Source organism: Chrysemys picta, chromosome 2 (genome assembly GCF_011386835.1).
Source record: "Chrysemys picta bellii isolate R12L10 chromosome 2, ASM1138683v2, whole genome shotgun sequence".
Classification (NCBI taxonomy): Eukaryota; Metazoa; Chordata; order Testudines; family Emydidae; genus Chrysemys; species Chrysemys picta.
Genome location: NC_088792.1, coordinates 64,591,787 through 64,608,785, shown reverse-complemented (window position 1 = coordinate 64,608,785; position 16,999 = coordinate 64,591,787). Strand labels below are relative to the sequence as shown.

At 41.9% G+C, this 16,999-nt stretch overlaps 1 protein-coding gene across 5 annotated transcripts in view; it reads right to left on the bottom strand.

Moving 5' to 3' along the window:
• PALS2 (protein associated with LIN7 2, MAGUK p55 family member) overlaps positions 1-16,999 on the bottom strand; it is a 128,820-nt gene that overhangs the window by 23,662 nt on the left and 88,159 nt on the right. For all 5 annotated transcript variants that reach the window (XM_005290868.5, XM_024106787.3, XM_042861518.2 and 2 more), the window contains exons 4-5: positions 15,139-15,291; positions 14,270-14,497 (exon numbers count right to left, since the gene is read on the bottom strand). In XM_005290868.5, coding sequence (XP_005290925.1) covers positions 14,270-14,497; positions 15,139-15,291 — 381 coding nt within the window. The remainder of the gene's footprint in view (positions 1-14,269; positions 14,498-15,138; positions 15,292-16,999) is intronic.

Genomic DNA, 16,999 nt, shown 5'->3' with positions numbered 1-16,999 from the left:
AATTAACAAATATATTAAAATAAAAACTAGTTGAAAGTTTTCTATCAAAACTGTTTAGAGAGAAAATTGAGTTTTTGACTAAAATTGTTTTTGTGGAAAATGTCTACTTTCTATGGAAAATTGATTTTGTCAAAAATCTGAACATCCAAAAACCAAACCCCTCCCCAGCTGGACTACAGCTTTCAGGATGCACCGTAGCCATGCAACTGCCATTATGTATGCCTCTGCTCACCAAGAGTAAAGACCCATATGCATCATGGGAGATGTAGTTTGTCAAGGGAGCCCAGCCTACAGAAGAGAATGAGAGCATTATGCACTGCAGAAGCATTTCAGAGTAGAAATATTTTGGGTTTTGGCCAAAGTGTTCTGGGTTTTCAATTTTTCATGGAAAACTCAACATTTTCTATGGGACAAATACCCCATTTTCTGAGGGGATATTCATGGGTGGGTGAACCGGGACTTTGGCAGATCCATAAGCCAGAGCTGTCTCTGCCAACTGGGTGCAATCAGGAAGACTTGAGCTCTGTCTTGGTGGATCTTCCATAGAACCTGTGGTATCAATGGGATGGCAAGGAAGGCATACTCCAGGCAATCCGTCCATGACACCAGCAGAGCATCTCCAATTGAGCCCCTGCACAGGGCTGCTCTGGAGCAGTATTGAGGAAGTTTCCTGTTCCCTCATACGGCAAAAATGTCCCAGTCTGGTGTTCCCCATTGAGAGAAAACACTGAGAACCAAATTGTAAACCTCCCATTTGTGATTTGCAGAAAAATGTCTGCTCAGACAATCTGCTAGGGAGTTTTGCACCCGTGGTAAATATGCTGCTGGTAGGGCTATGCGATGGCTGATGCACCAGTTCCAGAGGACGCTTGCCTCTATGCACAGAGAATGACAACTTGTTCCCCCCTGCTTGTTTATATAAAATACCGTTGTCATGTTGTCCAACATTTAGACATGTTTGGGTTGGATGAATGGGAGGGAGGTGTCGCAGGTTCAATGGATTGCTCAGAGTTCTAGTAAATTGATATGCATTCTGGACTCCCATACAGCCCAGATACCTTGTGCCATATGATCACCCACGTGAACACCCCAACCCAAGAAGGAGGCACTGTTAACAATGGTTGCCTCAGGAGTCAGTGTGAGAAACGGAATCCCCATTCAAACCTTTTTCGGTTTCATCCACCATCTGAAAGAGTCCAAAACTTTGGAAGGAATGGTCACTTTACCATCTATATTGCCATTCTGATGTGTCCATAGAGAGAAGCCAGGCTTGTAGGCAACAAAGATGAAGTCTGGTGAATGGCATCACATGTGTGCAAGAGACAATGTGGCCAAGGAGGGAAAAGCAAGTCTGGACTGATATCCTGGGTCTGATACTGATGTGATGTATGAGTGCACTCATGGCCTGAAACTGATCAAGAGGTAGATATGCTCTTGCTGTGGTTGAGTCCTACATGGCCCCTGTAAAGTTTATGCATCTTGTGGGGGTCAACATGGACTTTTTGTGATTGATGCAGACATCCAGGGAAGCCAGAAGCTTGAGCACAACACTGGCTGTTCACTGGACTTCCTCATAGGAATTGCTCTTCAGAAGCAAGTTGTTGAGGTAAGGGAAGCCTGTAAATCCCTTCTCATCCGAACTGCCACTACTGAAAAAAACCTTTGTAAAGACCTTGGGTGTTATAGCTAGGCCAAAGTGAAGGACACTGAGCTGGTAATGTGATTGATTGAAGAGGAACCTCCTGTGAGTTGGGTGGATGTCTTTGTGAACTTATGCATCTTTCAGGTCAAGAATGTCAAACCATGTGTCCTCCTCTAACAAGGAAATTACTGATGCCCAAGGATATCATGAGGAATTTGAGCTTTCAAATTAATCCATTCAGCTGCTTCAGATTGACAATTGCTCTCCTTCCCCCATTCTTCTTGGAGGTCAGGAAGTAAGGGGAATAGAATCCCTTCCCTGATGTAGTGGTGGAACCCTTTCTACAGGTCCCCGGAGGAGAAGGGGGCTTGCCTCTTGTTGTAGAATTTGCTTGTGAGAGTGGTCCTTGAAATGGAACAGGGAAGGGGATTTGTGAGTAGGAGATACCAGAAACATGATCAGATAGCTACCATGAATAATCTCTAATACCCAATTGTCTGTAGTGCCCCCCCCCTCCCCCCCAGTTTTTGGCAAATTAGGTAAGGCAGCCTCCAAATACCAGGGGAGGGGAATGAAGCAGCATCAATAAGGGTATGCAGGTCTTAACAGACCTATCAAAAGAAACTCTTCATTTGGAGGCTGGAATATGATGTTTCAGTTGATGTTACAGTGGCTGAGTTCCTGGGTCTATAAACCCTCTGTCTCCTCTGTGGTGGCTCCTGAGGATGTTGGTGGTTAAAAAGCTGAGGAGATCATCTTGCCCTATTCCCCTTGTCTATGGTGTTTTCTCTGAAGGGTGGGAGTATAAATGCCCAGCAAGCAAAGCATTACCCTTAAAGACTCAAGGAGTGGAGAGACAATCATGAAATAGGTTGATACTATCGAAGGGCAGATCTTGGATGGTACTCTGCACCTCTCTAGGGAAACCTGAGGATTGCAACCCATTAATCTCTCCTCATAACAATGGCTGCAGCCATCTTTCTAAATGAGCACCTTAGAGGGAAGCTTTGGCCACCATCCTACCCTAATCCACTAAGGCCTGCGAGTGGGCCTTATCCTCAGGGAGCTTGTCCTTGAATTCCAAAAACTTATTACAGTTGCTAACATCGTATTTGGACAAAAAGGCTTGGTAATTTGAGTTCCTGAACTGGAGTGAGGTGGATGAGAAGACCTTTCTCCCTAGCAGGTTGAGTCACTTGTGTCCCTTATCAGAGAGCGTGGGCTTTGGGTGCTGTTGCTTGTACTGTTCTGTAGCTACCTGCACTACCAAAGAGTTAGGCAGTGGGTGAGAAAACAAAAACCTCTCCCCCCTTCCCCTCCAGGAAGGAACAAAGCAGTGCTTTTTGGCCCTCTTTGGGGTGGGCACACAAGAAGCCAGCGTGTGCCAAATCATCTTTGCCAGGTCCACGATGGCCTCATTGATGTGGAGGGCCCACTCAGCAGGGACCAGAAGGTTGCAGAATGTCCAGCAAACTGTGCTGAGGCTCCTGGACCTTCTCCAGCTCAATCTGTAGCTCTATCGTCACCTTGTGCATGAGCTCCTGGTATTGCTTAAAGTCATCTGAGGGAAACAGAGAGGATAGAGTAACCACCTCATTCGGTGAGGATGACAAGAACTGTTGGCTCTGGCTCACTTTCCCCTTCCAAATATTCTGACAGTTTCAATTGTGGGTAACTGGGTGATGATAAACAGGACTCCTGAAGTGATCCTTGGTGTCTCTGGTAGGCTCCCATAGTCCCCAAGATTGCCAGTAGGATGGATCAACTGGTGGAGGAGGAATCCATGGCATCAGATACCACCTGTCCTTTGGCTTGTCGTATCTGGTCTGGGACTGGAATCCTAATCATCTGGGGCTCTTGTCTCATGTTCCCTCTGCCTGATGCTGCAGAGGATCCTGCAGAGGCTAATACTCATCTGAAGAGAAAGCTGGATTCCTTATCTCTGGTGGAACCAATGGTACAAATGGTTGACTTGGTGGAATAGTCTCTTTCCAGGTGTATGCATGTCCAAGAATAGAGATGATCCCAATAGGAGGGTGAATGAAGGTAAGGAAGAGCAAAGCTGTCCTCCAGGGAGACGCAGATCTCAGAACACCTTGTAGTCTAAGGAGAGTATATTGGCAGAGCCATTGGAACGAGAGCTTCTCTGGTCACCGTGGCGGTTGGCTCCTATCAGGGCCATGTCGTTATTGGTACTGCATAAGCTTTAGAAGTAGATGGGAGCGTCAGAAGCTGTTTATCACAAGCCTTCACCATCAGAGCCAATGTCAGAACCACTGGATCTATAACCTTGTGTGCCTCCTCCTTCTGTCAAGATTTACTGAGGCTTAAGCCCTTAGAGCCAGTGCGCCCTGGCTCTTTTGACTTTGATGGGGTCAGGGAGGGAGCCTCTCTCTTCAGAGCAGTTTTAGACGAAGATGACTTGTCCTGATATCTATGAGACTGCATCTCATGTGAAGCTTTCTCTCTAGGCTTAACAGTTGTAGCCTCCATTCCTCAACTTGTGCTTTGAGAGGCATAGCCCGCTTGTTGAGACTGATAAACAGAGGTGTCCCCAGACCGGATCTGATTGGGGCTTTATCGCCTTCTCCACAAGATGTTTTCTGAGTCTCAGTTCCTGACCCTCACAAGTTCTGGGGGGAAAAGAATGGCAGATGCTGCACTAGACAGAAATATGAGCATCACCCAGGCAGTAGAGGCACTGTTGATGTTCGTCGCTCACTGAAAAGGAGAGAGGGCAAGAAACAGTTTTTGACATCTGAGACCCTGGACATAATCCCAGACTGCTTAGGGTGAAAACATCCCCTGATGGGGAAGAAAAAGGAAAAAACATTATCTAACTATACTATGTAGAACTTGCTATAAAAATACTAAAAACTGCTGAAGCTACTAAAAACGAACTATTTCAAATATCCTAAAGCAATGACAGTAAGAAAAAAAGGAGCAGAGAACACCAAAGATTCCAACTCAGACCATGCAGCAGTAAGAAGGAACTAGAGAGGCATCGGCTCGCACCACCATATATGCCCTTAGTTTGGAGCACAAGATCTACAGCCCATAGGCGGGCTAATGAATACTGCTTACAAAACTTTCCAGACTCAGAAACATGGTGCGCATGCATATCCCACATGTGAAATACACATAGGGACCATCATTCGAAGAACAAGCTAAACTTTATTGCTGCCAGTTCTAGCCCAAGCACATATGTGTCCACAGGACTGGCTCTGACTGAAAGTGAATGTCTCCCTAGGACTAGTCTCAGACAATAATACCAACAGGGATCTAGAGGCATATAAAAAAAGGTAGGTCTCCCGGAGATCCAGGCATATTACAAAATACCCTGAATGAACTGTCCTCCCAAATCTTTGCATTAGCGGATTCCATCCAGAATTTTTTCTTGCATACAAACAAATTCAGCCATTTCAAAAATGAAAATTGGTCCACCTCGTTTGGTACTATAAAATGTAGGGAAACAACTCCCAGATTTTGCACCTGTACTTGAACAGGCAATGAACTTCACACAGTTAATAAAACCTTGTGTTATTTTTCTTCCTAAAAAGCAAGTAAGGGCACGATGAACAGAGGGGACACAAGAGGCATCTCCTGTAATTTTATGCAGTACCACCTGGCCATTACTGAGGGTGTCCAATCTTGTACTTATCAGTGTTTTTCTCTAAGAGTGAAGAAGCCTACCCATTTTAAATCACTCAATGAGATGGTATGGTAGATAACCTTTCAAATGTGAACGGACTGTAAGCAATGTAGTGCCGTCTGCCTGATTCTGCAAACAGCCTGAAACAATGATTCATAGATGTGAACTTCCTCTGACTACCAATAATCTAGACACTTTAAAATGTAATCATTAACTATCTAATTTATTCTTTTAGCAATGAAATGAGGAAAGGGTTGAGATCAAAATCCACAGGTCAGGGGTGAGAAACTGGGAGTTGCTACAGAAAACAAAGTACAAATGAAAGAAAGAAACAGAAGGGGGAAAGAAGAGAAACAGTGGGCAGAAAAACAGCAGTTCTAAAGTAGAGTACGTTTTCCCTTCATGCAACAATAAGGTACTGAACAGATAATAAATCTGCACAAAATAAGTTTCACAAATCCAGTCCAGCCTTATGCTTGGAGGTTTGACGTTTCAATTTTGAGTCTTTTAATAAGTCCTTTTAACTAAATGATATTTAAAAGCCTTTTACCTTAGTTCTTTTGACCCATGAGTTTTAAAACAAATAAAAGGACGTTCTTCATCACACAGAGCATAGTCAACCTATGGAACTCATTGCCTGAGGAGGTTGTGATGTCTAGGACTATAACAGGGTTTAAAAGAGAACTAGATAAATTCATGGAGGTTAAGTCCATTAATGGCTATTAGCCAGGATGGGTAAGGAATGGGGTCCCTAGCCTCTGAGTAGGATATGCAATTTTGAACCCTTTCAATGATTTCTGCCTCTTGACTACAGAGTTAGACTCATCTTCAGGCTTTAGTGCCACACTAGTTTAAAAATGTACCAAACTAGAGAAAGAAGGCCGAAAAACTGCTCTTCAAAAGGCTACACTTTGAAGCTTGGTTTCTATTTCTTGGTTTCTTTTTTGTTCATACAGTTAAAAGAAAAAAGGATCCTTACCTGATAAAGGAACAGCAGTAGTGTTACTGAGTAATCCTTAATGGTCTTTGCAGAAGCTAGACTTTGGTGAGGAAAAGAAGCTTCTTGTTTTATGGGCTACTGATTATCTGAATTGAAGGTTCCAACAGGCTGAGGGTCAATTTGTGGGTGCCCAAGTTGAGACACCTTAAAGGGGCCACATTTTCAGAAAATGTTGAGCACGTATCCTCTGAAAATCAGGCCATATTTTAGTAGTCTCAAGTCAGTCAGACCAAAAAAGTAGACTCACCCAAAAATCACTAATCACTTTTAAAAATCTTGCCCTCAGTGTTCTAATTGGTTTTTTCTGCTGCCTCATAAGGTATACACAGAAGGAACAACCCATCAAACCAGACTGAAGATACAGAAATTATATTTCTTCTTGCAATTTTCCATACCATGCTGATTTGTGTTAGCCAAAACCTTGGGCTGAAAAAAGTTTAAAGGGGATCTTATGATCTGTCTCTTCATACTATATAATACCTAGCTCTAATATTGCACTTTTTATCAGTAGATTTCAAAGCACTTCACAGTTTTTAATGTATTTATTCTTACAACACCACTGTGAAATGAGGACAGTAGCACTTCCTTGTTTTTACAAATGGGGATTTGAGGCACAGAGAGGCTGAGTGACTTGCCTAAGATCACATAGGAAGTATTTTGTAGAGCAAGGAACTGAATCCCGGTCTCCCAAGCCCTAGGCTAGTGCCCTAACCACTAGACAATTCTTCCTCTCAGTTAGGCCTCTGAGGCACCTAAGAACATAAAGATCACATGATTTACTGTAAGCCATCATATGTTTCAGTAAAATCTTATTCAGATTTTTCAGGAATATGATTTATTTTGTGCTTTAAAAGAAATCTACCTTTAAATGGTCAAACCTATAGTGTGGAGCCAATACTCGGGGCAAGGGCAGCACGTGGAGCCCCATGGGCCCCCCTACCTAGGAGCTGCTGGGGCGCAGTGTAGTGTTGGAACAGGTAGGAACTAACCTGCCTTAGCCAGGCAGTACCGCTGACGGGACTTTTAACGGCTAGGACAGCGGTGCTGACTAGAGCCGCCACGACCCAATGTCTTCCATTCCACAACCCACTACTGGGTCGCGACCCACAGTTTGAAAACCATGTTATCTATAGGGACAGTGAGGGGGAAAATAATTTGAAGAGATTTGACTGGAAGAATATGCCTACCAAACCTGGCAAAGCACTGAAGCTGTGCAGAGAAACAATTCACCAAAGCAACAACAGAAGAGTCCGAAATACTACAAGACCAGAGACACTGAAAAGAAGCCAACAAAATGTGCCAAAACAGACAAAATAGACCAGAAACCCTCCAAATACAGAGAAGCAAAGTAGGATAAAACAAGCTCTGAGCTGACTCATGAAAGGATTTCAGCAGATGACAAAGGAACAAGTAATACTTTTGGAATTAAATAACCAGAAGCACTGAGAAAAAGCACCACGAGTTAAATAAACCAGAAGAATTTATTACAGATCTGACTGGACTGGCTGATTCAAAAAGAAAGGATATAAATACAGGAGAAAAGGCTACCCTGGGACATGTGACAACAGAAGTGGAAGCCCCAGAAGTCAGGCTACGTCACTTAAGGAGAGCTCTTTTACCAATCAAGGCAACACTAAGTGGAAAGTCCTGAAAACTGAGGTAAAGGCAGCTAGGAAATGAATGCTGACCAGACAGTATGAGGGAGGACAGAGAAAAGGAGAGGAGAGAATCTTGCTTGCTTGATACCACCATCTTATTTAGGAGAGTCAAAATCTCAGAGTTTAGATAGTTTTGCCCTATCTTACTATGGGGACGTTTCTGCTCTGTTTTATTCATGATATTTGAGGTCCTTCAGAAACACATTATGTGATGTGACTAACATCTTTAACATGTGGTTCATCCTCTCATCATCATCCCCCAGAGGAAAAATTGTGTGGCAATAGTGTGTTCAGTTGTGGTAGTTTTTAAAAAATATATGTATGTTTATTTTAGTTAAGATATGGCCAAAGAAGCATGACTTGCACTTGGAGTGGAAAGTGGTGAGGTTTGTGACAGTTCTCAGTTCCTGTGGGAATGTGTTCCACAGTCTTGACTCTGCTCCCACAGCAGCTGTCTCCTGCACAAACTAGCTTTACCCGTTGTGCCTGAGGAGCAGAGCTGTCAACAGCGATCTTTATCTCAGACCTTTAGATGATCTTCTAGATATCCTGAACCCAAGCTATTAAGTGCCTTGAAGGTAAGGATCAAGACCTTGAATTTGACTCTATATTCTATGAGAAGCCACTGTAGAGAGGATGACAGGTCTGATGTGCTCACTGTAGCCTGTGTTGCTGAGGAGACACACTGCCACATTCTGCAGTAGCTGAAGTTTCCTAAAGTCTCATGGCTTCATGTCCAGGTATATTTTGTTGCTGGAATCACAGATTCCAAGGACAGAAGGATCCATTGTGATCCTCTATTCTAACTTCCTGTATAAGACAGGCCATAAAACTGACCCAAAATCATTCCTAGAGCAGATCTTTCAGAAAAACCATTCAACCTTGATTTAAAAATTGTCATTGACAGAGAGTTCACCACCCTCCTTGGTAAATTGTTCCAATGGCTAATTACCCTCATGGTTAAAAATTTACATCTTACTTCCAGCCATTGGATCATCCAAATAGAAGATGATAAAGGCAACATATAACTGAGGGCCAGGTGAATCTCCATCAGGATAGGACTTAGTCCTTGCAAAACAGAGATGGTAGAAGTTGTGTCTCATCTGCATATTGTTGGCACTTGAATCCATGAACTCTCACTAGTTTGCCTAGATCAGAGAAAATTTATCCTTATGGGACTCCACAAATGAGGGACCTGGTGGCAGAGATGCTACTTCACATCACTATGCTTTGACTTAAACCATTTTAGCACATTCTTATGGATCCTTGCTTCTTTTCTCAGATGGGACAGCAGTATCTCATGATCAGCAGTGCTGAATGCTGCAGAGAGGTCCAGGAGGATCAGAATGGATGTCTGCTCTCCATCCATTCACAGCAGGAGATCATTCGTCAGTGCCACTAAAGCGGTTTTGATCCTAGGTCCTGGGCTTGTAAATTGGCCTTTGTCTTCTCTAAGATTGTGCTCAGGAACAGAAGATTTGATACTGGCTGGTAATTAAGCTAAATCTGAAGTATCTAAAGTGGATTTCTTCAATGGATATTCAATGGATATTCTTCTTGCATATCTGAAGGAGGAAGGAAAGATTCCTTCCTAAATGAGATATTGATTATTTTGGTAAGGAGTAACACCAGTTGCTCACAGGAACACGATACCCAAAAGTGAGAGTTCTGTGTGTAGCACCTTTAAATAAATGTGCACTCTCCAGCCCTCTTTACCCCCAATGAATAAAATTCCAGTTACTTAAATTAACTATAGATATCCATGTGAAACGCAGATTTTGAAAAGAAAAGAGTTCAAGTAAGAGGTGGATCAAGAGCCTCTAATCTTACTCAATCCTTAATTGTTAAATATGTCAATTTTCTTTTCTTTACTATATACAAATAAGATTCAGTTATTAACATTTACAATTCCACAAAAAATAAAAGACAAAAGAAGAAAATAATCTATTACCAAAAACTGAGAATTGGGCATTTGTTTCAGTTCAAGATTTTAAACAAAATAAAAAAATACAGGAACTGCAGCAGAAAGCCTGATTTGCCTAAAATATAGAAATCAGGCTATAACAGAATATATAAACCCTTCAGGGCTTAACAGGCAAACTGGTTTACAACAGTGTGATAGTCTGTACCCCACATTCATTCCTTTTTCAAGACTATGATAAATTTTGTACAAAGTATGCCTTGTGAGGTATTATTTGAAAACTCAAAATTTGCTGGTCATTATTATCCAGGTAAAATATGTGTGGCAACATTGTATGCAGCATTATAAGATTCTACTGTATGATATTACTAATAGCAGGCACAAACCAGTTCCGCAGAGACAAAAGGCAAACTGACGTTTCAATCAGGTGTCAACAAAATGAAATAGACCACCGCCTGATTAGGTGGCCATTCTTTGGCAGGAACAAGGGTGAGAGAGAGAAATTTACATCTTGGCAAAGAAATAGCTGGAGGTTCCCATCCCCAAAGACTTTCTGTCTCCTGATTCTCAAAAAGGACGAGATATAAAAATGGGGAACAGACACCCCAAATCTCCCTTCATCTTTACTCACAACATCGACAATACTTGAAGAACAAAGTAAATAGCTTTGGACCAGGACGAGAGATCCTGACTGAAAGATTCAGCCAGTAAGTCTTCTGGAAGGGAAGGGAAGGGAAGGGAAGAGAAGAGAAGAGAAGAGAAGAGAAGAGAAGGACCCTAGCTTTGAATTCACTTAGCTTATGTAACCCCCAAGGAGATTACCTAGATTCCTGGAGCTCTGTCTGCAGGCAGCTCAGGGAGGGGGAGCCAAGGCAAACTCAGAGTCTGCCCGGCAACCAATAGGGAGTGAGATGCCCCTTCCAGGGAGTTCAGGAAAGGGGAGAAGCCATTTTGGAGTCAGTCTGGAGCCAGCCAGGGCAAGGGCAGGACTGGCTGTGTGGGGAACTGGTGAGTCCCGGGCCTGCATGCAGGGTTCCCCTTGAGAACAGGCCTCTAAGGACCGGAGAGCAGATCCCTCAGCTGGGTTTTTCCTTCCCCACTGATGATTCCCAATTTGTAGCGTTTGCTGGGAAATTTCCCCAGCCAGGCTGAGTTCGCCCTCCACCTCCTTAGGTGAGACCAGTCACCACATGGTCAATTCTGCTCTGTCTGCTAGTCCGGGGAAGCTTCCTGATGAGTGTGTGACTGGAGGCTGGGCTAGGAGGCTAGTTTGGATGTTAGTGTAGTTGTATAACCTACACCTTGAGCCCTGCACCCTCCTTTGTGGTGAGGGGAAATCCTGGGACCGACGCAGCCTGATTCCTGCCTGATTCCTTCCCTGCCAGCAGACAGCAGCCCCTCTGCAGCGACTGAGGATTCCAGCGTCATCTTCGAACCTGAGGATCATTCATGGAGTTTGTGAATGCACCAACTTTTAGTTAGTCAGGGAATTTGTTATGGGGACCCCCTACTCCCTGAACTGTGTCCTCAAGCCAGGGAGTAAGGGTTTGAGGATTTTATAAGCTGTGCATATTACACCTGTGGAGGTATCCTTTCCCACCTCCTCCCACTTGTGAGTCCTTTGGGCTGTACTGAACCAAGTCAGCCACACTGCTAAACCACTGCAGAGAAGAATGTTGTGGTTATAGGTCATCAAGGGCCCCAGCAAAGTACGTGTACCAATGGGACACTAATTTTACATTTGCTACATCAAGTCATGGGTATTTTCAGTGTGGGCACCAGTGACCCTAAAAATAGTGTTTCACCCTGTTATGTTGTATTTGTCTCCTGTTTAATATAATTATTGTGTTGAATATATTTTTATGTGTTTGTGTTATTTCTTCGAAGTCTCCAACTATCTAGCAAGTGGGGATTACTCTGTAGTTAGAATTTTCCACCCAAGCTGCCCTGGTGACCCTGCCAGGAAGGAGCGAGGGGGGTGCAGGCACCGCCAAATAATTTCATTGAAAAAAAGGAAAGAAGATACACCCTGCTGAGTGGGTGGCAGGATCTAAAAGAACCCAGACGTGTCCATCAAAACATGTAAGCGGATTGGCACTGAAGGAGGTAACCAGGTGGAGAGGGGCGCTACACTTATGATGTTAGGTATTAGTTGTGTTTTGCTTTTCATTTCTTTGTAACCAATTCTGACTTTTATGCCTCATTACTTATAATCACTTAAAATCTATCATTCTGTGGTTGTTAAACTTGTTTTATTGTTTTATCTAGACCAGTGTGCTTGGGCTGAAGTGTTTGGGAAACTTCATTTGAGGTAACAGGGTTTGTGCATGTCATTTTCTATTAATAAAATGACCGACTTTATATGAGCTTGTGTTGTCCAGGAGAGGGCTGGGCAGTACAAGATGCACATTTCTGGGGGGGAATCGGGGACTGGTGTTGTTCTGCAGTGTAATTCAAGAGTGGCTCACCATAGCACTCACACAGTATAGCTGGGAGTAATTTACATGCTGGAGGCTGTGCGTGAGCAGTGTAAAAGGCACCCCAGGCTGGAGAATTGAGGGGATATGGCTGTTCAACAGTCCAGATTGCACCCTGGGTAATGCCACAAACAGACACACCCCACTTTGAGTTCTGTGTTGTAGGAATTCACAATCGGTGCACAAATTGTTAGAATATGTATGGGACACTACTAGTAGAATCAGAAAGCCAGTACTAAAATACCACTCTGTTTGCATTCACAACTTAGCTAACTAAATTTATGGGCTTTATGAAGCCAACTGCCCAAAAGGGAATTTGGCTCGTGGATAAATATATGATAAAAGCCAGGATGGGATGTTGAAAAGATTTATTTTGCATTGTATTATACTGTTTGGATCTCTTAAGCTCAGCATTACAGCTTTTTGATATGCTAGAACCTGAAACACCCATTAAATAATAGTACTTAGCATTTACATAGAACTTCCTATTTGTAGGTCTCAAGGAAGGACAAGAACCTGTATTTGCAGAATATTAACATGGCTACCAGAAATCTATATAAACCCCAAATCCAGAAGAGTGGCTTTCTCATACAGTTCATACAGGCTAGGGTAAAGTATCTGTTCTAGTGTGCTGACCCTTCGCCAAAGTTGCTGAGTGACCATGGGCAAGTCACTTAATTTCTCTGTGCTTCACTTTCCTCATCTGTGAATGGAGAAACTGCTACTTACCCATCCTTTTAAGGCAGCTGAGCTCTTCTAATAAAGAGACACTATGCAAATACAAAGGACTAATACTTTTACCACTCAACTTACAGGAATATGAAGACGTGAGGGATTTAGGGAATTCTTGGAATGAAATCAAATTAGAATTATTGGATAGTGAGGCACATGTAACACCAGCTTTGTGCTCACTAGAAAGCAAATAAACCTTCTTCACTGTTAATTGGTTAAAAGGTCTTTACACCATCATATGTGTCTACATGAGGGACTTAAGAGGACAGATATAAACATATGAAATTGGCACATATTCCCAGAACAAAAGTTTTAAGATCAAAATGTTATTTATATTAGTAAAGGAATACCATATAACATTAAGCATACTCTTTATGTGCTATGTTTCTCAATAAAAATTAATCCATAGCTCAGTTGTATATTATCAGGTTTTGTCTGGCAAAAATCCTATTATGTGAACCTTCCTTTATTTGTCCATCTTTTAATATTTGAAGCAACCTACCACATTAAGAGGCAGTATGAGGCATTTTAAGACACCAATTACCATGGTATCTATGGGGCCAGATATTTATATTCTCCAGTTTATCTTCAGTATCTGTGTTTACTACCAAATGCTCCAAATGAAGAGAAGGAAATACCCATACCTCGTTGTTTTACATGAGAAAATGGTAGCAAATACAGTCAAAAACAGTTAAAAAAAAAAAAAAGCCATTACAAAATTTAGTCCAAAAATTGTCACTCTTCAAAATGTTCGGGTTTTTTTCAAAATTTCAACCAGCTATATAGCAGCTTTACATTACATGATATATCCTGTGTCTATCATTAAAAGGACAACTTAATCTAGTTTTTTTTTTTTTTAAGAGAATTAAAGATACTACACTTGCTCTTCAGCCTCTATGCTAACTTTTGTGGTTTTAGCTACATATTCCTTTCTCTTTTAAAACAATCTTTTTTCTTCCTCTTCTCTACTGTATGGGAAAGACCCAGACAAAGGGGAAACTGGCTGACTATGCAGGGGAAGAGTTAAAGTGACTATACAAAGAGTGCAGTCAAATGCACAAAGAAAAAAAAATAGAGAAAAGTATTTTGTCTCCATTCCTTCAGTTATAATAATCTTATGTATTATAAACAACATCACTAAATAAAACGTTTTCTGGCAGAAGCAATGAAGATATCATGTTACTGACCTGTTGAGGAATAACAGTGTCTCTATAGCTGGGAAGAATTTTCAGAGTGACACTGCCACTAATATTTTTCAGTAGTTCTTGTAGCTCTTTTGGATTGTTTCCAACTTCATGACCATTCACCTCTTTAATGATGTCTCCCACATGCAGAAGACCTTGTCGATCTATCATTCCGCCATGCAAGATTCGTGCTATTACTAGATCATTATTCTCAACCCTAAATGTAACACCCTAAAGGAAGCATTGAGTAACACCATTACTTAGTTTAATATCACTGTTTGAGTTTCACTTTACATTTTGTTTTAACATTTACCTAACAGTTACTACAGAATGTTATCTGAGCTATCCTACTTATTTCTTATCCAAAGTAAAATGCTGACTTTTTAATAGTGACCACAGCACAAATTGTTAACATACTGACATTATTGCACTGTATTATGGAAACATGCATGGTACAAGTGAAATAAATGCAAATCATATGTACTCCAGACAGGAAGTTGATACGTAAGCGTACACCGGTCAAACCATTTGCTCTTGACTTCACAAAGTTCTATCATTCCTTATTAGGATCAAATACTAAAAAAAGTTTCTTCATACCACTTATGCTGCCTAATGACAAAGTCATCATTTGTCCTTGAAGAGAAAAGTGTGGGAGAATGGTAATGTATCTTCAGATTTTAGCCTTTCATTATTGCATCTCTTGTCAAACTGATATTGAAAATGTTATAATCAGTGGGATTACTCAATATACAAATTATAAACACCAGTATGAATAAAGAGAAGTAATAAGAACAGTGTAGAAAATTCAAAACATAAAATATTTCTCTTACTGTTTAGGCGAAAGACAGACACACCTAATTACGTTTACTTACCAGTGGCTCCCCTGCTCGTTTGTGAATACCAAGTATACGAATGGCATCTACTGGTACTACCTGGTTGTTCACTGAAGAATTATTAATTTCTGGGCTAGGAGGAGGGGAATCATAACACTTTGATGCCACAATATCATGGGCTTCCAAGAGTGACTGTAAATGAAGAGTGAATAAAGCATGTTTACTATTAATATCCATGGAAGGCATTGGTTATTAAATGACAATTCAGTACCTAAAGGTTTTGTAGCAACTCATTTAAGTCTAGATTTTGCAGCCCTTATTTCATTTTGAATACAGTAACACTTAAATAGACTTCTTTGGGACATATGACTAAGTATTTACATGACCTCATCACCATACTATCTGAACAAATATGGGACTACTCACATAAGTGCTATTTACTGTAAGCAGTTTTAGTAGACACAGAGTAAATATGAGTTGAATATGACCAGCTGGACTCACACGCATGCACATACGTGCAGACACCCTAAAATATTCTTTTTCTTTGACTAATAAGGAAGTATCTGAGCAGTCACATTAGGTTCCTGGAGCCTCATGAAGTGGTGGAAGTAAAACGAACAATCCCCCACAAAAAAGCTAAAACTTTGCAGAATTATAAGTTCTAGATTTATAAGAGTATCTAGTGATTTTGCAAGATGTGTGTGGTTTCTACTTACAAGAACCTGAATTATAGTCCCATTTACAATTTGGGATATATGTAAACTGAGATAACTCCACTTGCTGGAAACAAGTGATCAGAACTTTGAACTAAAGGAGTTCTTCCCAGTCTACATACATGGACACACACACACACAAAATGGAAATCTTATAGTGAATACCTTTAGAAGATAATTTACTTTACAATTTTAAGGTACACCTCTACCCCGATATAATGCGACCCGATATAACACAAATTCAGATAGAACGCGTTAAAGTAGTGCTCCGGGGGGGCGGGGCTGCGCACTCCGGTGGCTCAAAGCAAGTTTGATATAACGCGGTAAGATTTTTTTGGCTCCCGAGGACAGCGTTCTATCGGGGTAGAGGTGTACCTGTCATTAAAAAAATCTAACCTTCTAACATTTATGAAAAATCAACATAAATGTAGGTTTGCTGGACAAAGCAAAAGACCAGACTCTAGGGGACAGATTATAGTGACTTCAGGCCTAAGTGGAAAACGTGGAAACAAGAAGGGTACTCCAACCCACGTCTATACAACCTGGCAATAATTCACTCCGATGAGATGGAAGTACCAGGCCCCCTCATAAAGGGAGCTAAGGGGAGTCTCATTGGTAGAGGCAGGGAGAGGAAATATGGGCCCTTGACAAGTTAGTGGAGTGGGATGGCCCTTAATCCTACCTCACCTTAAAGTGGGGTAGTGGCAGTTTATTTCACAAAAGGGCATCCTGGAGTTCTAGTCACAGGCAAGGCCACTGACAGGCATCACATTAAGTAGCTGGATAGAAAAAACAGAGTACAAGATACCATGAATGGTGGCTCTGGTAGGGCAACACGCACAGCAGGGGTAGGTAGAGGATAGGACCAGTAGCTAGGCCAAGCTGTACTACTTGAATGCTACAGCTTCCAGAGGCCTACCAGAGCATGGACACAGAAAGCAGAGGCCTTCAAGCAACTCACATGGGATGCTTCAGGAGCCTGTGTGCCACAAATAGGGAAACAGCAAAACAGACATAGAGAAAAAAGGAACTTCGGGTCCAGCTGTGGAAGCAGAAGATAGGGGCTACCTGTTCTTGGGAGCCTCTTGGAGGGCCAGCAAAAATTTGCTTGAACTGCTGCCACCAATTTGCTTGTAATTGAACCTAGCAGTTAGAGGAATGGGAGCTAAGAGGGCATAGCTTATAGA